General features: G+C 39.3%; 1 protein-coding gene across 1 annotated transcript; it reads right to left on the bottom strand.

The window, feature by feature from the left end:
• Window positions 1-261: 261 nt before the first annotated feature.
• On the bottom strand, window positions 262-2,256 carry LOC126253038 (V-type proton ATPase subunit S1-like). The gene has a single exon (XM_049954107.1). It carries the CDS (start codon window positions 2,169-2,171, stop codon window positions 960-962), a length of 1,212 nt encoding a protein of 403 aa, XP_049810064.1. The 5' UTR covers window positions 2,172-2,256; the 3' UTR covers window positions 262-959.
• Between the last annotated feature and the right edge of the window lie 24,320 nt (window positions 2,257-26,576).

The raw sequence follows: 26,576 nt of genomic DNA, 5'->3' as shown, positions 1-26,576 counted from the left end.
TAACTCAAAAACACCGTGCCACAGTGGTGTCACACACTGCATTAATGTCTTAAGTCAAAGCAGACAGGTGGAGTAAGTTGCCTCCAATGACCCCATTACGTAACTTTAATCCACCAAATATGACTTGACACCAGAGAGAGCTAGTGATTATGTTCATGAAACTTTCTGGTAATATCCCAGTACGTAACTGGTAATTAGTATGAAAGAGTAATAGTACACAACTTTACATGCTGAGGGCATCAAAACATTAAAAGCAGGGCATTCAAGTGATGGCAATATAACGCCACTTAATTTATTCAGTATAATTTATATTTACAAGCTATGTCGGAATTTCTCCATATAGTCATAGTATATACAATTTCTTTTTTTTTACATGTTCAATACCTACAGTTCTCTACTCTGGTAAGTTTCATTTATAAAATCTGTGTTCTCAGAATAAATTAAAGGATAAAGATATAAAGTCACAACATACTGAAAAAACACCAATATTTTAAATAACATTCAGCTGCAACCAACTTTTATAACAATCACAGTAAATCTTCACTATGTAAATGCTGACACATAGGGAATGTTTTCACTTTATGAAAAAAAATTATCCTACATTATAATACTGGTGAAAAATGGGCATTTACATGGATATAACAATGAATATTTTTACAATATTATCAGCTATTAACATTGTATCCCACACACAATTTCAACAAAAGACTTTTATACATTATCTACACTCAATTATATTCCAGTAAATCAACAACCATTACACCAAAAATTAGATGTTTCATAAACATACAAAATAAAATTCATTCTTTGTGCAATGTGACTACCTAATGTGAGCTTACATGTCACATTCAACTTCTACCTGTTCAAAAACCTTACTGTTTTTATTGCTCTTCAATGTCACCTGCACAGTAACAAGCCAAAAAACCTGAAATAGCTGTTACAAATTTCCCTCATGTCAATTAATCAGTGGCATTAATGGTGATTGTCTTCCCCTTTGGATTGTCAAACTGATCCATGGTTTTGATATCCATTATCATTGTTAGGGCCCATATCATGACTATAGCCAAAAGTACAGTAATGAAAATACCAGACCATATTGGAGCAGAAAAAAAGGGGACGCAGTCATATGCATCGTTAAATGTATCATTAGAAGAAACATAGGGCTCCACTTGGAGCCCATAAAATGTTACACTTGCGTCATTGTCTTTAGATGTGAAAATAACGTTGGAAGAACAGTGGTACGAGAAATGGAGTGGTGCAGTTATGGGAGCTGATGGCAAAAGGGTATAATTTTGCGTGTCGTTCTTCACTTCAATTTTATCAAAGGACCAGTATCCGCTAGATTTACTAAAAGTAAGTCTCATGGAAACAGAACTTAAACTCTTTATTCTAACACTTAACATGACATTGCCTGCTATTGTTGAAGTGGTTATCGATATCACATCAGTAATATTAATTTCGTCGGTTCCATGACGAAAGACAGGTGGGCGTTTGGTGTACACAAGGGTATTATTCCGATTCCAGAAGCTACCGTTAGTTTCGAGTTCACTGCTGGTTTCTAACAACTGCCTAACCCTGCGAACATTGGGTTTTAAATATGGTTCTATCCACGATGAATGATGGGCTGTGTATACAGCAAGTACATCATCATATTTGTTAACCAAACTGTTATATACTTCACCAATTATATTATCATGACGCTTTAAGAAGTCTGGACGATCTTCTTCTGACCGAGCGTCGCCCAGTTTAAACACTAAGATACTTTTTTCTGCTTTTGGAAACGTGTAATCAAAGTCCTTAACATTCACAGCTTTCATTTTAAGTCCCAAAGTTTTCAAGGCTTTATAAGGAGATTGGACAGATGGCAGAAAATTAACATGAGATGAACTGGTTATATTTTTCAAGCTACTGAAAGTGTCATCCAAATTCAAACCTCCAAAATCTTCCATACTTAAGTTCTCTTCCAGAAATACCACAATATGTTTCCGCTCACCAATCTTCTTTGAAAAATAGTCCGAAAATTGTTCAACACTAACTTTTGCAAGAGAAGGTGGAGATCCAGCAACTTTACCATTAGCTTCATCAGGCTGCCACAATAATACAGGTATGTATTCGGAGTTCGTTCCAACAAAGGAAATACACAGCACAACCACATACAAATTGAACATCATTCTGGCTATATGTTCCACAATTCCAGCCAAATTTGCACCAAAACTATGACTTCTTACGCCCTATCGGTCATATGACTCAAAGATATTATTGTTACATCTTTGGCGTCGTAAAATCAAAGTTGCAGAGCGCATCTGCGCAAGAGTTCTATCGATTTATACTTGACGGAATGGAACGTCAAAACATTACACAAGACGTCAACGGGAAGGGGCGTAACAAAACGTCAGCTACAAGATTCACCAGGAAGAAAGTTTTGACGATGTTGGTGGGCTGGACCATAACCTAGTCTACACAAGACAGAGCCTTCAATATGAGAACATCGTGTGGGTATCAAATAGACTACCGGGAGTTCAGAAAAGGCATCTCGTTGTAGTTAAAAACGAAGTTATTTTAAGGCTACTTCACACGTGCAGCATCATCAAAGCGTGCCACGATGCATTTCGAATGGCAACATTCATACGGTCCATCAACGGACTGTTACGTCACGTCACCGTTCCCCGGAAGAGAGTTATGCGGATGTCGTTGTCTGCTAATATCGGTAGCTAACCTGTTTCCACCGCGGCCATTCGCGTTCTAGTACCTAGTGAATTTCGTGCTATTGTATCTTCTTAATCTTTATTTTGTTATTCTGCTTTGTGTTCCTGGAAAATCCCAATTTTTCCATGACGACTAGTGGGTTTATTTATGTATTTCGATTAGCAGCTTTGGATGTACATATTTATTTACTCGTCTATAGACCATTTAGTACAATAGAATCAGACACATTACGGAAATAATATATAATGTACATATACAAAACATTAACAATGTAGGATAGGATTAGGTTAGGATAGAGTAGGAAATCGGTCATGGCCTAATCAAAGGCACTATCCCAGCATTAACCTTAAAGGCCCGTCCACACGTTACGATCTGTCTGCGCAAATGTCTGCGCACATCACATCTGCGCAGACAGATCGTTGCGTGTGGACAGAAGATTTGCACCAACCTGAGGTGTGTACAAACCTGGAAGTTGGAGTTGGAGGTTTGAGCGAAACCTCTCAAATCTGTGGGTTCAAACCACATCTGCGCAGACAAGTTGGAGCGTGTGGACAGGAGATCGCCGCAAATCTGGCGCGAAACAGCTGTTTGCTCATCTAGTGTTTGTATTTGTGCGCACCGAGCATTAAATTGGCTGATACTCGTCAGTGTTCTCGAGAGTTTGTAAGTGAATTCATTGAAATATGTAGAAACCACCCATGTACCCATGTTTGTGGAAGATTAAAAGTAAAGAATATAGTGACCGAGACAAAAAGACTGCAGCATACAATGCTCTAATTGAGTTATCCAAAGTTCAGAAATCTAGATCTGGTGTAGGAGTAGGTCAAGTATACCAGCCAACGTTATGGTATTTTGATCTGCTTGGCTTTCTTAGTGATCAAGAAACACCAAGACCAAGCAGGAGTACAACTGAAGATGAAATTGGAGTGTCAATGTTACCGCCAGCCGTTCATGAGGAGAAATTGCCCTTCCCATACAATTATTTTTCTCATAATATGAAGGGTTACGAGCTTTAAGAGATAATTATAAGTTTCGACATCCATCCGCAAATAATTTCGCCAGTCGTTAGGTTCGTCCTGCAACTCTCTCAGTAAATTTACGTGAGAAAACTGCTTTCGCTTTAGCAGCCACTGTCTACACCATTTTGCCCGCTTTCTCTGTTTCCTGCGGTTGGTCTGAATGTTTTTTGCAACACAAGTTGCGAACACAGACCACAACAGAACTTCCTCCATTTCTATATTTCAAAATAACTGAATTAAATGTTTGACGTTTACGGGGAGCGTAGTCGCTTGCCACTGATATTTCTTTTCTACACCGACAGATGGCGGGCGAGTAGTAGATTGGGGTTTGTGTCGTGTGAACACACCACATTTGCAGCGATCTTTTGCATGTACAGACATCTGCACCGATGTCTGCGCAGACAGATCGTTGCGTGTGGACCGGGCTTAAGGCCTGTCCACACACAACGATCTGTCTGCGCGCGTCACATCAGCGCAGACAGATCGTTGCGTGTGGACAGAAGATTTGCGCCAACCTGAGGTGTGTGCAAACCTGGAAGTTGGAGTTGGAGGTTTGAGCGAAACCTCTCAAATCTGTGGGTTCAAACCACATCTGCGCAGACAAGATGGAGCGTGTGGACAGGAGATCGCCGTAAATCTGGCGCGAAACAGCTGTTTGTTCAGTCTAGTGTTTGTATTTGTGCGCACAGGGAATTAAAATGGCTGATACTCGTCAGTGTTCTCGAGAGTTTGTAAGTGAATTCATTGAAATATATAGAAACCACCCATGTTTGTGGAAGATTAAAGTAAAGAATATAGTGACTGAGACAAAAAGACAGCAGCATACAATGCTCTAATGGAAAAATTACGGGTATTATTTCACTCAACTCATGTTTCGATATTGCAGGTGAAAATTCCACATCCTTGTAGCTCCTCCCTGTTGCTAGGAATCTTAATGTTACCGCCAGCCGTTCATGAGGAGAAATTGCCCTTCTCTATACAAGTATTTCTTCACATAATATGACTGGTTACAAGCTTTAAGAGATAATTATAAGTTTCGACATCCATTCGCAAATAATTTCGCCAGTCGTTAGGTTCACCCTGCAACTCTCGCAGTAAATTTACGTGAGAAAACTGCTTTCGCTTTAGCAGCCACTGCCGGCCGCGGTGGTCTAGCGGTTCTAGGCGCTCAGTCCGGAACCGCGCGACTGCTGCGGTCGCAGGTTCGAATCCTGCCTCGGGCATGGATATGTGTGATGTCCTTAGGTTAGTGAGGTTTAGGTAGTTCTAAGTTCTAGGGGACTGATGACCACAGATGTTAAGTCCCATAGTGCTCAGAGCCAGCCAGCAGCCACTGTCTACATCATTTTGACCGCTTTCTCTGTTTCCTGCGGTTGGTCTGAATGTTTTTTGCAACACAAGTTGCGAACACAGACCACAACAGAACTTCCTCCATTTCTATATTTCAAAATAACTGAATTAAATTTTTGACGTTTACGGGGAGCGTAGTCGCTTGCTACTGATTTCTTTTCTACACCGACAGATGGCGGGCGAGTAGTAGATTGGGGTTTGTGTCGTGTGAACACACCACATTTGCAGCGATCTTTTGCATGTACAGACATCTGCGCTGATGTCTGCGCAGACAGATCGTTGCGTGTGGACCGGGCTTTAGTAACTTGGAGAAACTCTGGAAAACCCAAATAGGGATGGCCAGACAGGGAATACATAAACACAGCATACATGGTACATCAGTTAGGCGAATTAAAGCAAATCAACAATAAATAAGGGTCTAGTAGTCTTTTAAGCTAATGCATTCATTTATGTTGTAGAAATACTTCTAAAAAATGAGTTAACTCTGTTCTAAAATCTGTTTCCATCTCCAATGTCTTTATGTATGTTGGTAGTGAATTATAAAGAATAACACCAAAGTGGCTATATGGAGGGACCCATAGCTTCAAATATTATAACTATGGTAATCGAAGTAGGTTTGCAGGTCACCAAGTCTACCTCTAGATTTTGTATGTCCAACCTTGCGCCAGGAGATCTGGGGTACTATGGCCATTCACTAGAGTAGGAAAATGAAACACCTACAGCCTTTATTATGCTGTCATTTAGTATGTAGCTACCAGTTTCAGCGCTTCAATGCACTATCTTCAGGCCTGTATGCATAAACAGTGATGATAGCATTACGAATTTATCAACCTTGTAGTAAAAAGACAGATTAAAAACAAAATGAGAATCAAAGACAAGACTCTACAAGTGCATTTAGAGTAATCATTTAATAGAACGAATAAATACATTCACTGCCACATACCTAAAGTATACCATAACGAATTTCCACTCATTACATTGTACGAGTATACTATTTATTAATAGCTTCATTAAACAAATATTCCATAATTTTTATTGGCCAGTCAGGTGATACATTATCTGCACAGCCTGAAATAACACCTGAAGGACAAATAACTAGAAAATGATAAATGTGTGAAAGAGACTGTTGTGTCAAAGTATAAAATGCTGTGGTGTAAACTTTTGAGGGGCACACACTCATGTCATATAGATAAAATGATTGTCCAAAACATGTCAGAGGACCAAATGTAGGACACCACCTATGAACATAACATATGCAGAACATATGAAAAACCTCCACAAGAACTGTTCGTGGTGAACAACTTTCATAGGTGAATGCATCCATATCTCATGTACTGCCATGAAACAATAACACAGAAGAACACTAACTAGCTTGTGAGGATGCAATGCACCATAAAGGATGCCTTAGCGGTATCTATTCATGAAGTATCAGTAAAGCTTTCTGACTAGCAAATCACCCAAAAAGTACTCATATGTATTAAACACAAGTGAACACAAAAAATAAAATTAAATCTAAAATGACATATACTTATTAATAAGAATACTTTACCAGTACACACATTGGTTTTTCCACCACATTAAAACAAAAAGTCATTACATCCAAGCAGGAAAAATTTCAAAAGAAACATACCAGGCATACATATCGTCCAAAAGACAAACCACATTATTAATTGGCCAGTGATTAGGCTACACAACATGACAGAATGCCACAAATTGTTTTCAGTGGAACTTAAGTGAGGGTAATGTAAATCCATGGAAAATGGAAGATGGGTACATACACACGAAATGTGTCACAAGAACGAAGGGGGGCTATCACACTACCCTAAGGTACACCTATTTCTATTGTCCTTGCATCAGATACTAATCTGATCTTATGACTAGCATGAGGTGATGGTAGATTAACAGCATATGATCGATTTTGCAAATGGCATCATGAATAAAAGTTTCTGAGGTGTTTATGTCATTTATGTAAATAACGAAAGAAGGGGACCTAACACACTACCCTACGGTACACCTATTTCGACATTCCTTGCATCAGATATTAATCTGATTTCATGATTAGCATGAGCTGATATGAGCTCCACAACCTGTGATCTATTTTTCAAAATTAATTGAAACTACTTGTTTACTACATATTTTATTCCCATTACTTCCAACTTAGCTAAAAGAACTTCATGACTAATCACACAGAAAACTTTAGAAAGATACAAATTAACTCCTACAGCAGTATTGTCATCCAAATTTCTAATTATTTCGTTGTTGTAAACGTTTATGGCTGTTTCTGTACTTCTATCTGTTCGCAATCCATGCTTATTATTATTCAGGAGGCTGTGATTGCCTAAATACTTGGCGATTACGTGTTTCATTTATCTGTCAGTTAAGTTAGAGAATGCCAAGAGGAGTGAAATGGCTCGGTAATTTTCGACCTTATGCATATTCCCACTCTTGAATGACGATATCATTTTCGATAATTTTAATATTTGGGGGAATGCTTCCTCAGTGAACGATCAATTAACAATGTGATCTAAGGATTTTGCAATTTTGAAGCGTACAGATTATAAGTGACACTGGTAAATCATCAACAGCAGCTCATATTTTTCGTTTGAGGCTTTTAATCAACTCTACTGCACCATGCTCACTAGCTATAACTAACCTCATGCTGTATGCTCGTGTGCAAAATCGAAGTTTATCTTGATTAAAGAAATTTAAGCTAAATATCTGGGAAACATTTTAAAGCAATATGACAGGTCTTTGTTGCAAATATTGATACTAAAGTTCAATGTAAAGTGAAGTGTAGTGCTACACATGCAAGTGATAGGTCCATGCACTCATTATTTCTGATACACGCACATTATTTGATTTACATTTGTTCTCTGTTTCTTAATTGTTCTATTGTTTAAATTCCCTGTCCAAGAATAGTCGTATGAGTTACAGGATTGCGTTAAATGTTGCGATAAAGTCATTTTATTAAAGCCACACAAAGTAAGGAACGTCCATGTCAACTGTGTCACACATGTCTGTCATGGTAACTCAATGATGTTATACCTGCTACCAGCTGCAGCCATGCCTACAGGCACAGTAATCAATTATATGATAATAAAATCGCCACCGTTTTGGTAAAAGAATACTGTCCTGTGGTTCACACAGTTAATAAGACAATTTTTGCTAGCACACATAACTGCAGATGACACCAATTACAATTATGTCATTGCAGGGCTCAGTGAAGATATGACCTTTGAGGTGCAAGACATTCTGGTGTTACCAACGGGCGCTGATCGCTAAACAGCTATCAAGAACGTTCTATTTATCCACCTCTCACAATCTGAGGCAAAGAGATTAAGAAGCTACTCCATACTGAAAATTTAGATAATCATACTCCATCACAGCTACTGTGCCACCTGCATATGTTAGCGAGCAGTACTGTCAATGAAGACATCCTGCAGAATATTTGGTTATCACATCTCCCATATGATCAACACAAGATATTAATGGTGTTCACAGGAAATCTCGATGCACTCATGCAAGCTCCAGATTGCGTAGTGGAGATGTATCTGACTGTCGCCTGAGTATGCCCATAGCCTCACGCAGATAATGCTCCTGCCTCATTACAAGTGTACATCACTGACTCACTACACAAGTTAGTGCCTTACCACTCAGAGTAACTGTCGCCAATCCTGTCGCCAACCCTGTCAGGGATTGCACAGTTGCTCACACCATTGTCAGCAAGAATCTGCTGGTACCACCGATGGTTTGGCTCTGAGGTGTAGAATTCCAGTGAGAATTTAAACTCAGCAGGAAGTTAGTGATGACAGCTACTCACTCTCCATATGGCAGCCGTCGACAGTTCGTGGCAGAGTATATAATATACTGCTACAGTTCCTGATAGACAGGAGTGTTGACATGTCAGCTTGTGCTAGCACACATAACCGCAGATGACACCAGTTATAATTATGTCGTTGCAGGCGACCTCAACAAATGGTCGATTCACATTAAAATTAACCTGAGGTCTGCGGCGCAAATTCGACTGGTAGTTCGTCATAGTGGACATAACACAGCCATACTTCCTACCATTCTATGGAATCCTACCTGACCTTCGTGCCTCCTTGACACCATTACCAGCCTGGTAAGCCAAGGGCGAGCACCTTGTGTAAATGACACTAAAGAGCTGGTGATAACCAATAACTCTCCATTTACAGAGTTCCTCAAGTACTTCCAAGAGATCATACACCGGACGCCCACACTAGTACCTGTGCAACAGTCGACATTATGCTACATATTAACCACACCAGGACTCCCATTTCATGCTCAACCACGCCACCTGACACCAGAGAAACTGAAGGTAGTGAAACAGGAATTCTCGTCCATAATTTCACATGGAATCTGCCACCCATCGAACACCAGTTGGGTTACCTCCACTGAATGTGGTCCCAAAGAAGAACAATGGATGATGCCCATGTGGAGATTATACATGGCTCAACGCCAGAACCATCTATGAACAGTATCGGATATGGTATATCGAAGATTTCGTATTCATTGTCTATAGTAAGCGCATTTTTGCTACAATAGATTTAGTATGTTCGTTCTATGAAATACGTGTGGCACCAGACGACATTAATAAGATCATTTGGAATGTTTGAGTTCACTAGAATGCCTTTTGGACTTTTTAATCCTGCTCAAACGATTCAATGATTTATGGTTGAGGTTACACGCAACCTAGATTTTTGCTGTGTGTATATAGACGCCGTTTTGGTCATGTCAAGCTCTGAGGCAGAACACCTGTCACACTTACAGCAGATTTTCACTCTTCTCCATGCACAGAGTCTTATTATCAACCCATCGAAGTGTATTTTCAAAGCAGCTGAGATTCAGTTCCTAGGCTACTCTATAAATGCTCAAGATGCATGGCCTCCACAGAAGAAAGTCGATGCTATAGTTAATTTTTCCTGGCCTCAGATAGTTAGAGAAATACGACGATTCCTTGCCATCACCAATTTCACCCGTGGCTAAGGACATCACATACAACCATGCCCGAGGGAGGATTCGAACCTGCGACCGTAGCGGTCGCGCGGTTCCAGACTGAAGCGCCTAGATCCGCTCGGTCACACCGGCCGGCCCCTGGCTGCACCTTTGAATTAAATATTGTGTGCTGAACTTAGGTCAAAAGACAAACTGCTGTTGCATAGCAAGGCCGAGCGGGTATTTAACGAGGTGTAGACGCTCACTGAACAGGCTACTCTGTTAGCACAACCAGTTCCACAGATGCTTCTCGATCTAATGGCCGACCTGTCTGCCACTACAATCGGTTCTGCACTACAACATCAAGTAGGTGAACACGGCAGCCCTCGGCCTTATTCAGTCAGAAATTATCGCCATCACTGTCGGACTAGCCATGTACGACCGTGAAATGTACACTTCATATGCTTCCATTGAGAAGTTTCGCTACAGGTTAAGAGGAACAGCAGTGCAACCTAGTCACATACCACGATCCACTGACGTACGCTTTCCGGTAGCATCCAGGGAAAGCTTCACCGCGTTAACTGCGCCATTTGGACCACATCGGACAGTTAGCTACTTATATAGCCTATATCGAGGGAGACATGGCTGTGGAAGCGCATAGTCTCTCTTGGATCGAAGTAATCACTTATGCAGTTGATTTCGAAGCTCCTGCTGCACCGCAACAAGAAGATAGCGAGTTGCAAGACTTTACGATGCAACCATCAGGCCTACAGCTACGCCGTGTTACAGCGCCACCATCTAACACACTACTGTATCTGTAATGTCGCAACTACCGAACTGCAGCCATTTGTGACCGTTGACTTTCGACTGCAGGCATTGGCCTCCTTACATTACCTATCGCAACCTGGGGTACAGGGCAGCACAAACATAGTGAAACGAGGTTTTGTGTGGCCAAGAACTGACAAAGATTGTAAGGACTATCTGCGCCATTGCGTGGACTGCCAGCAGAACAAAACCAGCCGGCATCTCAAGGCACCTATTGGCACATTCGTTCCACCGGAGCAAAGATTTAAATGTTTGCATCTGGACATCATCAGACCGCTCCCACCATCATAAGGGTATACCTACTGTCTTACTGCCACTGCTTGTTTCACACAATGATGTTCACTTTGAACCGTGAGACCTCGTACACAATCTGTGTGCACAAATCCGGCAGCTATGCCCTGTTTCCTTGAGGGACCAACAGACCGTCAACCCTCTTTTTTCGACGAGCTACAGAGATGTGATCATGTTCTTGTATGGCATGACAAAGTGCACAAGCCGCTGCAGCCAACTTACTATGGACTTTATCGTGTTATCAGTAAGGAGGAAAAGACGTTCTAGGTCGACGTGGTGGGTATGCCAACCACCATCATCATTGACACGGTTAAACCAGGTTTCTGCACCCTCTTCAGCGGTACAGACACAGCTATGGACACAGCCACTATAGGCTTCATAAATGCATCAGCTGCTCCACTGCCCAACACAGATAAGCCGCAATAGCTATGAGAGGTTATCTCTGATGATCCAGGAGCAGCCTGTGTAAGACCCATCTGGATGGTCTGCACGACGTGTCTGATTCAACAAGAAATATTGTGACACTAAAGGGGAAACTGAAGAGCAGCGTAAGTGAAGTACAGTGTTATGCTTGCTAGTCATTATTCCAAGTGGTGATTATCTCTGACGCAATGCTAGTGGCAAGATACGGTCAGTGTCATATCTGTGCTATAGCAATGGAAGTACTATCGATGAAAGAGCTGCTAAAGCAGAGTTACTAAATCCAGCCTTCCCAAATTCCTCCACTAAAGAAGAAGAAGCAAATATTCCAAAATTCGTATCAACAACACCTGCAAACATGAGTAATTTAGAAGTTGATATCCTCAGAGTACTGAAGGAGCTTTAATCACTTAACAAAAGCAAGTTTCCGGTCCAGACTGTATACCAATTAGGTTCCTTTCAGAGTGTGCTGATGCAATAGCTCCATACTTGACAATCATATACAGTCGCTCACTCGATGGAAGATCTGTACCCAAAGACTGGAAAGTTGCCCAGGTCACACCAGTATTCAAAAAAATTACAGGCCCGTATCATTAACGTCGATATGCAGCAGGATTTTGGAACTTATATTGTGTTCGAACATTACGAATTGCCTCAAAGAGAATGGTCAATTGACACACAGTCAACATAGATTTAGAAAATATCGTTCTTGTGAAACACAACTAGCTCTTTACTTTCACGATGTGTTGGGTGCTATTGACAGGAATATCAGATTGATTCCATATTTCTAGCTTTCCAGAAGGCTTTTAACACTGTACCTTACAAGTGGCTTGTAATGAAATGGCATGGTATGGAATATCATCTCAGTTTAGCAACTGGATTCATGATTTCCTGTTCAAATGGCTCTGAGCACTATGGGACTTAACATCTGAGGACATCAGTCCCCTAGAACTTAGAACTACTTAAACCTAACTAACCTAAGGACATCATACACATCCAAGCCTGAGGCAGGAGTCGAACCTGCGACCGTAGCGGTCGCACGGTTCCAGACTGAAGCGCCTAGAACCGCTCGGCCACACTGGCCGGCATTTCCTGTTCGACAGGTCACAGTTCATAGTAAATGACGAAAGTCGTCGAGTAAAACAGAAGTGATGTCTGGCGTTTCCCAAGGCAGTGTTGTGGATCTCCACTGTTCCTTATCCATATAAACGATTTAGGAGCCAATCTGAACAGCTGTCTTAGGTTGTTTGCAGATGATGCTGTAGTTTACAATCTTGTTAAGTCATCAGAAGATCAAAACAAATTGCAAAACTGTTTGGAAAAGACATCTGAATCTTTGCGAAAATTGACAATTGACCATAAATAATGAAAAGTTTGAGATCATCCAAATGAGTCCTAAAAGGAATCCGTTAAACTTTGGTTACATGATAAATCGGTCAAATCGAAAGTCCATAGCTTCAACTAAATACATAGGAATTACAATTCGAAACATCTCAAATTGGAGAGAACACATAGAAAATGTCGTTTGGAAGGTGAAGCAAAGTCTGCTTTTTATTGGCAGAACACTTAAAACTACTAAAAAGACTGCCTACAATACAGTTGTCAGTCCTCTTTTGCAGTACTGCTGCATGGTATGGGATCTTTACCAGATAGGATTAATGTAATATATTGAGAAAGTTCTAAGAAGGGCAGCACGTTTTGTGTTGTCGAGGAAAGGGGGAAAGATTGTCATGGATATGATACAAGATTTAGGTGGACATCATCAAAACAAAGGCGTTCCTCAGTGTGGCGGATTCTTCGTACGAAATTTCAAACCCTAACTTTCTCCTCTGTATATGAAAATATTTTGTTGATGTCAACCTACATAGGGAAAGACGAACATCATAATAAAATAAGGGAAATCAGAGCTCGTATGGAAAGGTATAGGTGTTATTTTTTTCCACACACTGTTCGAGATTAGAATAACAGAGAATTACTGTGAAGGCATTTAAGTGTAATTGGCAGAGATTCCATGTAGACGTAGATGCTGAATCTCCCAATTTGACTTATGTTTCTTCCCTGTTCTTTAATTAGTATGTTGTTTGAAGTTTCTGTCTAAAAAAAGTTGTATGTGTTATGGGATAGTTTCAAATGTTGCAGTAAAGTGAATTTATTAGACCCACAACAGTATCGTCAGTATATATAAGTGTAATTTCCTGCTCCTCATGTATCTTCCCTGTTTTAATCTTTACAATATCCACACAGATTGTGATTTGCTGCCCAATATTATATCACTTCTAAGAAGCGCTGCCTTTACAATTATCTCATATCCTTATATGTATTTACATATTCTATAAACTGGGTATCTGTGGATCTTTTCATTTGAGAATGTGCATTTTTAAATTCCTACAGGTTATCTTAATGTCTGACATAATCCAGGAACTAGATTTAGTGTTCTGAAATGAATGGACTCCAGTCAATTCCTCATTTCAAAATTGGACATGAATATTGAAGAGAAGCACTTGACTGTGAAAATACTTCTAACCTGAATTCCTTACTTAGACACCAACAGAACTAGCACAATTTTGCATTGTCCATTTTATGAATTAATGATCTCATACACTATTTAACTATCATAGGTTTATCGTTTTTAAATATGGTAACACCATACATAAGAGCATATTCTGAATCAAACATATAACACGTCAGCCTGAGTTGCAGATAGAAACCAATCTTTACCTAGGTTTCAGCCAAAATAATTTAGCCTTCCTCAGAAGCTATTGGCATTAAACTATTGCATGACAAAGTTTGGCCATGTCAAATGTAAAACTATAGCACTGTAGTACCCAGTCATACATCTACATTACTTAGCTGAAGAGAAACAGCACGCCCCACTGCGCGGACGAGGTCGGTAGGCCGCGAGAGCAGCGCCGGAACTAATAGCAGCGAGGAGCTATGTACCGTGCACCGCTAATAGTCATGCGCATGTGTACGTGGACATATAGATGCATAATGGTAGCTACTTTTACGTTAGGAATTGTATTAATATAACCATTAAAACTGTTAATGGCGTAATATGTAATCGAACTTTTGAGAAGAACGAGAACCCTATAAACGGATTCGGAGCCTGTATGAAAGACTAGCTATTACTTGGCAAAATTATTCGTCAATTTTGAATACATCACTATTCGACTAAAGAAAGTGGGGTCAGGCGTCTACAAAGGCAGCGTAGCATCAGGGCCGAAGAAGCAAAGGTTGAAAACCTTCGAAAAAGTTCTTATTTCTCAGTTGTAGCTGGTCATTAAGTAGGTTTTCTTTATCAAGCAACAGATGTTTAAAGGTTTGCAACTCCTCAAGGATGTCAAGCCTAGTGCCTTTAACCTGGCAATTTAAAAGCTCTGTCTTATTTGGTGGATTGGGAGCACGGACCAATAGAACAATGTGCTCAGCAAAAGTCGAGCCATGCGTGCCATCACCAGTTTTCGTGGGTATATGTTCTTTAGATCTAGCTTATCGGCTCTCCCTATCTGGCCAATGTAATAACTTGGGCAATCACTTCAGGTGATTTTGTACACCACAGAACGAGATAATTTGTCATTAGTATTCTTTAACGAGTTGACCAAGTTCTTTTTGAGGCTGTTATTCGTAGAATATGCAATCTTAAAGCCATGGCCCTTTAAGCTGCTCACTGAGATTAGTTCCGGCGCTGCTCTCGCGGCCTACCGACCTCGTCTGCACAGTGGGGCGTGCTGTTTCTCTTCAGCTAAGTAATGTAGATTTATGACTGGGTACTACTGTGCTATGGTTTTATACTTGACGGCCAAACTTTGGCATGCAATAGCTTCTGAAGAAGGCAAAATTATTTTGGCTGAAACCTACATAAAGATTGGTTTCTACTTGCAACTGAGGCTGACATATTATAAGTTTAGTTATCACAGTTGCTGATGGGTCTGCACGATGTTAAAAATTCTTATATTCTGAATCCACAGTACAATATACCTGTATATATTTTAAATCTATTACTCCATACGTAAGTAAACATCTTGAATCTACTACCGGTCTATCTCAGCACATTTTAATTCTCTTACACCACACTTAAGTGCACATCTTGCATCTACTACTAGTCTACCTACCCATATTTTAACCTATTAACTATATGCCTATTTCCAGTTTTTTTAATTTAGCATGAAATCACTGACTGAATAGAAAGGAATTTCTACAAGAATTACATTTATTGTACTTTATGCAGTTTTGGCTCTGAGCACTATGGGACTTAACTGCTGTGGTCATCAGTCTATGCAGTTTTGGTAGCATTGCTATGTGTGTCTTAATTTTTATTTACCATCCATAAAATAGTATATATATATATATATATATATATATATATATATATACTACTGCATTCATATACTTTGCTTCTAATTATGAGGTTTTCACGTTTTTCTTGTGTTATTGCTCCTGAACAGCATTTTTTCATTGAGTTTTCTCATAAGCAGTGTCAAATATCTTAAGGCAAAAAATGATTTAGGTTGTATATATATATATATATATATACACTCCTGGAAATGGAAAAAAGAACACATTGACACCGGTGTGTCAGACCCACCATACTTGCTCCGGACACTGCGAGAGGGCTGTACAAGCAATGATCACACGCACGGCACAGCGGACACACCAGGAACCGCGGTGTTGGCCGTCGAATGGCGCTAGCTGCGCAGCATTTGTGCACCGCCGCCGTCAGTGTCAGCCAGTTTGCCGTGGCATACGGAGCTCCATCGCAGTCTTTAACACTGGTAGCATGCCGCGACAGCGTGGATGTGAACCGTATGTGCAGTTGACGGACTTTGAGTGAGGGCGTATAGTGTGCATGCGGGAGGCCGGGTGGACGTACCGCCGAATTGCTCAACACGTGGGGCGTGAGGTCTCCACAGTACATCGATGTTGTCGCCAGAGGTCGGCGGAAGGTGCACGTGCCCGTCGACCTGGGACCAGACCGCAGCGACGCACGGATGCACGCCAAGACCGTAGGATCCTACGCAGTGCCGTAGGGGACCGAACCGCCACTTCCCAGCAAATTAGGGACACTGTTGCTCCTGGGGTATCGGCGAGGACCATTCGCAACCGTCTCCATGAAGCTGGGCTACGGTCCTGCACACCGTTAGGCCGTCTTCCGCTCACGCCCCAACATCGTGCAGCCCGCCTCCAGTGGTGTCGCGACAGGCGTGAATGGAGGGACGAATGGAGACGTGTCGTCTTCAGTGATGAGAGTCGCTTCTGCCTTGGTGCCAATGATGGTCGTATGCGTGTTTGGCGCCGTGCAGGTGAGCGCCACAATCAGGGCTGCATATGACCGAGGCACACAGGGCCAACACCCGGCATCATGGTGTGGGGAACGATCTCCTACACTGGCCGTACACCACTGGTGATCGTCGAGGGGACACTGAATAGTGCACGGTACATCCAAACCGTCATCGAACCCATCGTTCTACCATTCCTAGACCGGCAAGGGAACTTGCTGTTCCAACAGGACAATGCACGTCCGCATGTATCCCGTGCCACCCAACGTGCTCTAGAAGGTGTAAGTCAACTACCCTGGCCAGCAAGATCTCCGGATCTGTCCCCCATTGAGCATGTTTGGGACTGGATGAAGCGTCGTCTCACGCGGTCTGCACGTCCAGCATGAACGCTGGTCCAACTGAGGCGCCAGGTGGAAATGGCATGGCAAGCCATTCCACAGGACTACATCCAGCATCTCTACGATCGTCTCCATGGGAGAATAGCAGCCTGCATTGCTGCGAAAGGTGGATATACACTGTACTAGTGCCGACATTGTGCATGCTCTGTCCCTGTGTCTATGTGCCTGTGGTTCTGTCAGTGTGATCATGTGATGTATCTGACCCCAGGAATGTGTCAATAAAGTTTCCCCTTCCTGGGACAATGGATTCACGGTGTTCTTATTTCAATTTCCAGGAGTGTATATATATATATATATATATATATATATATATATATATATATATATATATATATATATATATATATATAATGAATAGCAGCTTACAAATGCCTTTTCTTCTTGCTTATTCAATATTCTATTAGTTGTTCTTTGCAGTTTGGAGACTTTTATCGCTTGCCTTCACTGACTTGCATTCTATGTCATCGGTTCCACTTTAAAGCCGCCATTTTAAATACAAAGCAGTGAAATATGTGAAATATACCACTGGCATAACATCATCTGCTGCTAGTGGTTTAATGTTTTGAAGAACATATACAGAGGAACTTAGTTTGCTATTTATGGTTGCAATGTGGTCTTCCCACAGTAAATAGTAATGTAAGGCTTAAGGATTTTGTGTTTTGAACTGCATTCATATACTTTGCTTCTAATTATGAGGTTTCCACGTTTTTCTTGTGGTATTACTCCTGAACAGCATTTTTTCATTGATTGTTCTCATAAGCAGTGTCAAATATCTTAAGGCGAAAAATGATTTAGGTTGTACAATAAGAGAATAGAACTGACCCCTACACTGTTATTCCCTTATAAATATTGTTTGATGTGCATGAATATAGACATATATAGTCTCTAATTAATAAATGTCGACTTTTTTGGAACGCTGTTTCACTTCTCAGCATTTTATCACATAAAACTGATCAAGAACATTCATTATGAAGTTTGCTTTGGCCATAAATAAATTTTATTGTTTTTAGTTCCCTAATTACGATACTGTGTTCTGTCCTTCTGTACCACAGATGCTACCAGTACCCCAAAATCTCATTTACAAATGAGTCGAAGTGTTTGAACATTTTACATCACAGTTCAGGAAATCTTGGGTTCTATTCGAGCTTTTGATCGGTCTGCGATCTAGTGTCTTTTGTTGGTAATAACACAATGACCTATCTTAGCATATTAATGCATTATGGGCTTATCAATAAAAATTCTCTGAAACTTGCAGTGAAATATCTTCTAGGGTTCAAGTCAACTGTAACAATGCAAACTAATAAACAAATAAAAGATTACACTGTAATTTATTCTCATGATAAAAATTACAGTAATTTAATTACAATACATTTCATTTATTCAACATGTAGTTCTTGTTTAGTTGTCTTCATTGATTCATCTGAATTTTGTTGTCTTGTTTTCAGAGTGATTATAAACTGGTAAAGAATTTATCTCTTATTTAAATATGTGAACAGGGACTGAACTGCTCTTCAGCAACCCCCTGATAAATCATTACCGCCTCTCATAATGAAATAGAATATTATACAGGGTTTCATCAAGCAATATTTTTTGGAGGACAAATGCCAAACTAAAAAACTGCAGAGAACGAAACTTGTGTAGCTTGAAGGGGGAAACCAGATGGCGCTATGGTTGGCCCACTAGATGGCGCTACCAATAGTCAAACGGATATCAACTGTTTTTTTTAAATAGGAACCCCCATTTTTATTACATATTCGTGTAGTACGTAAAGAAATATGAATGTTTTAGTTGGACCACTTTTTTTGCTTTGTGATAGATGGCGCTGTAATAGTGACAAACATATGACTCACAATTTTAGATGAACAGTTGGTAACAGGTAGGTTATTTAAATTAAGATACAGAATATAGGTACGTTTGAACATTTTATTTTGGTTGTTCCAATCTGATACATGTACCTTTGTGAACTTATCATTTCTCAGAATGCATGCTGTTACAGCGTGATTACCTGTAAATACCACATTAATAAAAAAAATGGTTCAAATGGCTCTGAGCACTATGGGACTTAACATCTGTGGTCATCAGTCCCCTAGAACTTAGAACTAACCTAAGGACATCACACACATCCATGCCCGAGGCAGGATTCGAACCTGCGACCGTAGCAGTCGCGCGGTTCCGACTGAGCGCCTTAACCGCGAGACCACCGCAGCCGGCCCACATTAATACAATAGATGCTCAAAATGATGTCCGTCAACCTCAATGCATTAGGCAATACGTGTAACGTCATTCCTCTCAACAGCGAGCAGTTCGCATTCCGTAATGTTCGCACATGTAATTGACAATGCACTGACACATGTTGTCAGGTGTTGTCGGTGGATCACGATAGCAAATATCCTTCAACTTTCCCCACATAAAGAAACTGGGGACGTCAGATCCGGTGAAGGTATGGGCCATGGTATGGTGCTTCGACGACCAATCCACCTGTCATGAAATGTGTTATTCAATACCGCTTCAACCGCATGCAAGCTATGTGCCGGACATTCATCATGTTTGAAGTACATCGCCATTCTGTCATGAAGTGAAACATCTTGTAGTAACATCGATAGGACATTACGTAGGAAATCAGCATACATTGCACCATTTAGATTGGCACCGATAAAATGGGGGCCAATTATCCTTCCTCCCATAATGTCGCACTATACATTAACCCACCAATGTTCCACTTGTCGCAGCCATCGTGTATCATATTGGAACAATCGAAATAAAATGTTCAAACGTACCTAAGTTCTGCATTTTAATTTAAAAAACCTACCTGTTACCAACTGTTTGGCTAAAATTGTGAGCCATATGTTTGTGACTATTACAGGACTATCACAAAGCGAAAAAAGTTGTCCGACTAAAACATTCATATTTCTTTACGTACTACACGAATATGAAATAAAAAATGGAGGTTCCTATTTTAAAAAAACGCAGTTGATATCCGTTTGACGTATGGCAGCGCCATCTAGAGAGCCAACAATAGCGCCATCTGGTTTCCCCCTTCAAGCTAGACAAGTTTTGTTCTTTGTATTTTTTTTTGTTTGGCGCTTATTTCGTGAGATATTTAGCCCAGTCACTATCAATGGACCACCCTGTATAATGTATGAGAACACATACTGTAAATCTGTTCAAATGCAATAGGAGTTTGTGTAGTGGTAGGATTTAAATCTCTTTTGTCCACTGTTTCACGAAATTGTGAAATCTATGAAGAGCTGCAGCTTATTGTTGTGGCTAGTTCATAGTTTCTTGTGTATCCCTTGCACTCGCCCCATGTGGGTCAAATGTCACATGACTGTGTGAACTACCTCGATACTGTATCAAATACTGCAGTATATCAGGAAATCTCAAGCTCATTCAAATGCGAGTATCATTTGCACAGCCTTATTTACACCGCTCAGTGCTGGGTTTAAGTGAATTGATATGAAGAGACATCTAGTGTGAATATGGCTTAATATGACAGGAAAATGATGGGATGGTCCATTGAAGTCTAGTGTGAATCAGACTTTTCTCTCTAATATATGCAATTTGTACATTTAACATATACATGCAAGTTCAAATCACCAATATCTTCCCATTCAAATAGTCACAAATGTAATTTCAACAGCTTTGAAAGTTATGAAATGTGAATACGGAACACTGTGCATAAGACAATTTCCACTGTATAGATGCAGACAAGGCATACACTATCTGAATTACATGTATGCATACAACATAACACATATCTCATTTAGACAAAATTTAATCACTCTTAGATAAAATATCCAACACTTACATGAAATTTCCTAGACATAAGTTGGATGAGGTAAAAAACATGAATAATAACACTTTATTGTCCACATAACATTCACACTCTCATTTTCATAGTCTTACACTTTCACCACTTTGTTTCTGCTGTGTACATCATGCACTCGATAGTTTTCGGTGTCTAACTCTGGAGGGCTCATTTTGTAGCACCATGTCTCTCCAAGGCACCTGGAGCAATCAAAACGAGCAGTCGGCAGCAGAATTATCCACACATTACGAAAAAGTACATTTATTATACATTTGTGCATCCTGATCTATAGGCATGCTGCTGTCCTAATATTTTTTATACAAATAGAAGAATAAAAAGTCACTAATCCTGGAAGAAGCGTGCGATGTGAACACAGCTTTCCCTACAGTAAATGTTTTAAAACTTTGTGGTAGGATAACTTTTTGATTGGTTGGTTGGTTGATTTTAGGAAAGGGACCAAACAGTGAAGTCATTGGCCAAGTAGGTTAGGGAAGGTTGAGGAAGGAAGTCAGCCATGTCCTGTCAGAGGAACCATCCTGGCATTTGCCCAAAACAATTTAGTGAACTCATGGAAAACCTAAATCAGAATGGCCAGACACGGGTTTCAACTGTCGTCCTCACAAATGTGAGTCCAGTGTGCTTGCCACATCTCGCTCAGTAAACGTCTTGAAATCTGTGCGTCCTTTACTTTATGCTGTTTTATCACCACAGTATTTTATTCATGAAAACAAACATGTAATTATTAGAATCAATTAGGATATGTTTAATTGATGTATTTTTTTACCCGAAGTGTTCGAGGAAAAAATATCTATATATCATTTTACTTACATTGTCTACAAGCCACTGCTCATTTCTCTTACAGAGACGTTTCTCTTGGTTCACTCTTATTTCATTTCAGTCTTTCACATACACAGATTTTGCTTGTGTACTTAACTATTGCAGTAGACTTGGAAAAATTCTAGGAATCGCTCCTTAAGTGGAGTTCTTAGGCACCTCTGCTCATATCCTTGCAATTCTTTAAAATTACCATTTGTTAATATGACTGCTTCTTCAAAATGGATCTATTGACATTTTTCCAGCCTTTCCTTGGAATTGCGCTATGCAAGTCCATCTCCATTGGGAGCCACAATAGGCCTACAATGCTTTGTTGACCCACATGAGCAGAGGTGTGAACAACTGCTATGAAATTTATTTGGCACCATAGTTTTCGATGACACAACAACTTTCATGGCAAGAACTTTATTGTAACTAATTTTCTTGGAAGTGTGCAAAGAAATTATAGTCAGCTATGAACACTTGTTTGATGTTCAAAGTTTAAAAATATAATGTTTTATCACCTTCATAGATATTTCAAATATCATATCAGATTTTTTGATATTGTTTTTAATGATATTGTTATTGTTTAACCTCAAGCAGCTACTCTTATATTAATATAGATGGTTGTGATTGCCTTTTGCTTATAAATGGTAAATTCGTTTGAATTTCATATACAGTTTGTTAATGACTATTTTCAATAATTATTCATGCTTCATGTTCTCAAATATGGCTACCACAGAGCTACATAATAACTACGTTGCTTGCACCCATCTTGTATTCAAGTATAAAAGTAGATAAAGTTATAAGTTTCAGAATTTCATAGTAAACGTCATAAAAATTAAACTTTTGCTCCTTCCAAGATGGCGACTGTTTTTGTTAGAATAACATTTATTTCAGAGGGATTGTCACATGATATGTTAATACCAGATCTCATCTTGTCTTTTAACAACAATATCGTTGATTGGTGGATGGAACCAAGTTATGTAAGGGATAACTTACGTACGGAGTGCAGTGGAATATTTGTGTTGGTGTTACAGATTATAATCGAACCACACATCCACGTTACACTTTAGAAATAAAAATTCCATTGCCTTAAAAATAATAATTTCAGTCTGTGTAATACATGGTAAAATTAAGTGAAAATTGTGCTTAATAAAATGCTTGTGCAGTGTAAAGAACTGTGTGTGTTTGTGCGTGTGTATGTGTGTCTATTGTTGACAAAGGCCTTAATGGCTGAGAGCTATAATCGTGGGAATCTTTTTGTTGTGGCTATCATGATTCAGCATCTCCACTACATGGTGAGTAGCAACTTTCCTTCTCTAATATTATTACATGCTAATAGATGGTTAAATGTAGCAGTTAAGCTTCACAATAAAGTAAAAAGACGTGAAGTACACCAGGTCACACATAATTACACAATAGTAAAACAAATCTGATACAAGAGCTTCAGGTTTGATTACACTCGATTTTTTTTCACAAAAAAGTGGGAAACAGAGGACATTTAGATTGGAGGGTTTGTTTATAAGTTACGTCTATCCAGTTTATTATGTAGCTGCACGATCTCACGGTATCTTTAAAAATCATTCTCATAATATCAGACCAGTAAGAAACCCTCCCTTCACAGATAGGTCTGTAATTTGTTTCGTCTTCTTGATTTTTAATTCCTAGTTTAATCTTCTTTCCTTCCACTTTACTTTCATTCCAGGATTGCCACATGCAATAGTGTGGTCAATGTTTGTCTTAAAAATGAACTACACATCTCTTCTATAGCAGTTGTTAAACTACTGACTAGATGAAATCCTCTTAAAACTTGATTCAACGCCAATATCTACTAAGTCAGTATCCTCACTACTTGGAGTTACCAACAGGATTTATCATACTTTGACTATGTGTCAGATAAGAGAGTAGTCATTAGCATGTTTCTTTATGTGAGGCTGACATCCTATTCAGAGTCTCACATTCAACCAACTAAACAAAATTCTGTTTCAAAAAGATTCAGCAAATAGTGACTTTATTCCACTGTACCATGTTCAAGTTCAAAAATGGCTCTGAGCACTATGCGACTTAACATCTATGGCCATCAGTCCCCTAGAACTTAGAACTACTTAAACCTGACTGACCTAAGGACATCACACAACACCCAGTCATCACAAGGCAGAGAAAATCCCTGACCCGCCGGTAATCGAACCCGGGAACCTGGGCGTGGGAAGCGAGAACGCTACCGCACGACCACGAGCTGTGGACCATGTTCAAGTAATTGATATCCTTGGAGCTGTGTATGATGCAGAAGCTCTCTGCTTAGCATGTGGAGACGTCAATTACAGTACTACAGCTCTCACTGCCACACTCTGCCCCTTAGCAATACCTCAGACAAATAAATAGAATGAACCACAACAGAATGTGCTCCATAATGAATCTTCATACATAATAAAGATAGTTCTAACCCTCGAATTGATCTTTCTATTCAACGTTTCCTAGATGCACAATTATATAAACTTGTTATGCATCAAGCTAGTATGGGATTTTCCTATTAATCATATGACTGACATGTATAAATTCTTACCAATAAAATAATGTCAGACCTACTGTAGTACCCTCTCATATTGATCCTGATTACAGTCATAAACTTCATTGTTTATATGGTAGCCAAGAATATGCAAACGATACCAATAAAATAATGTCAGACCTACCCTAGTACCCTCTCATATCGATCCTGATTACAGTCATAAATCTCACTGCTTATCTGGAAGCCAAGAATATGCAAACAATAGAGAAGTTAATCAATGGGACATTGGGATGTCTATAAAAGACCTGAGGTGAGCAGACATCTTGGGATTTACTCCTGCAGTCCATCTGACATAGCTCTCCACAATCAACCTCACATGGGGAACTACTTATGATGGTAGCAGGGCTGACACAGTAATATATCAAGTCAGGAGCTTACCTTGCAATGGAAATCACTAAAGGATACGCTACAACTGTTTCCTAGTATATGCAGGCAGTTATTGGTACAGTGACAACAAGACCTACATGACACTATTCCAGTTACCAAATGATGCAGACATGTACAGAACCATTTTGAAGAAAGGATATTCATGGTCTACACTAAGCATTTTGAAGAAAAGGGCATGATAACGAGTGATATTGTTCAAGTTTTAAGATTTGCAAGAAAATGAGAAGAGATAGTCAGGCAATAGACCAAAATTATATGAATGTGCAAGTCCAAGACTTTAATCCAATCTACCACATTATTTAAGGAAACCAGTTAAATATGTGTTGAGATAGAACCAGGTGAAAGAAGACTGAAGTGAGAGGATGATATTCATTAGAAAAATGAAGATTAGATTACAGAAAATGCAATTAAAATCTTTACAGAGCTGTCTCTAAGTTCAGGTAAGACTGAAGGTAATAACAAATAGTTCATACAAGGTAATAATTGATAGTCTGTCATAATAAAATTTTAGTCTATATCAATGGATATCAATGGAAGGACTCTAAAAATTCAATTTATTATAAAGTCTGCCAATTACAAATGTTGCTTCCTTACAGATTTAATCTGAATATAAATCAAATAACCTTATATACAACATCCTCCCATATGAATTCTCATGTTACATTATTTCTGACTCTAGCTAAAACAAGATTTCTTGCTATTAACCCTATTAGACCCACTGGCTTTAATTGTGTACATTAATATTTAATGTGTATTAACTGCAACAGCAATATTTTTCCTTAATGGAAACTTCATATAGACATAAGTGCATGTTTAGTCTTTTAATCATGCAGAAGTACACCCACCTGTTGGACATCACTGTAGAATCATCAACAAGTGAATGTAGCAGTGCACAGAATCTTGTCATCGCCAGAATTCATGGAAGATGTTGGATAATTATACTCCACTGTATAACTGAATATCATTATTGTTACTTTGCTTGGTGATTACTGATTTATTAGTTTATTTATTACAACAGTGAATATTTCAAAATTATTTATTTTAGGCCTTGAAAACAAGTGCATACAAACTATACATACAAAGTATATTTGTATAAATCATACATATAAAATCATTAAAAATATCACCTAAGAGTATTAGAGAGTAACCAAAAATTTCGCTTCCACTGGAAAAAAATCCAGGGTCGAAATTGTTAAACTGGATGCAATGAAAATGAAAACTGGATCAATGAAAATGAAGAGCAGTACCCTTGACCAAAAGCAGATGATGATGGGATAGCAATAACATTCCAAAGTCTGCCACCTTACTTAAGCAAAGTAGTTTGTGAGTCTGGAAAAAAATTAATGAAATACACTGAAACAAAGGGATACTTCACAATAGAAACTAAGAGTGGCTTAAGTAAAGTGAGATTAAAAGTTTCACAGATGAGTGTAAAAATTTAGGTATGACTAGTGGAAGCGACAAGTGATACCATACTGTAATTCATTATATTTCTGCAGGTTGTCAGTGGAAGGAAATAAAAAATTCAAACTTGGGTTCAGATTGTATTGCTTCCTTAAGCATTTTAGCTGAATATACTCGTAAGTCACATAAACATATCTCAAAACATTTCATACTTAATTATCATAATTATGACTCTAGCTTTGTTTTCGCAATTTACGCTGGTTTTGCACATTAGGGTACTTACCTGATGTACCTTCAATTAGCTGCTTTCAAGAATCAGTACATAATAGTATGAATGTTTGGACTAGATGAATA

The sequence above is a fragment of the Schistocerca nitens genome, chromosome 4 (genome assembly GCF_023898315.1).
Source record: "Schistocerca nitens isolate TAMUIC-IGC-003100 chromosome 4, iqSchNite1.1, whole genome shotgun sequence".
Lineage (NCBI taxonomy): Eukaryota > Metazoa > Arthropoda > Insecta > Orthoptera > Acrididae > Schistocerca > Schistocerca nitens.
The sequence above is the reverse complement of the archived record's forward strand: the minus strand, read 5'-3'. Positions and strand labels throughout refer to the sequence as shown.

Bases quoted from the DNA above. Each gene is read 5' to 3' on its own strand.
- LOC126253038 (XM_049954107.1), bottom strand. From the start codon at position 2,171: ATGATGTTCAATTTGTATGTGGTTGTGCTGTGTATTTCCTTTGTTGGA.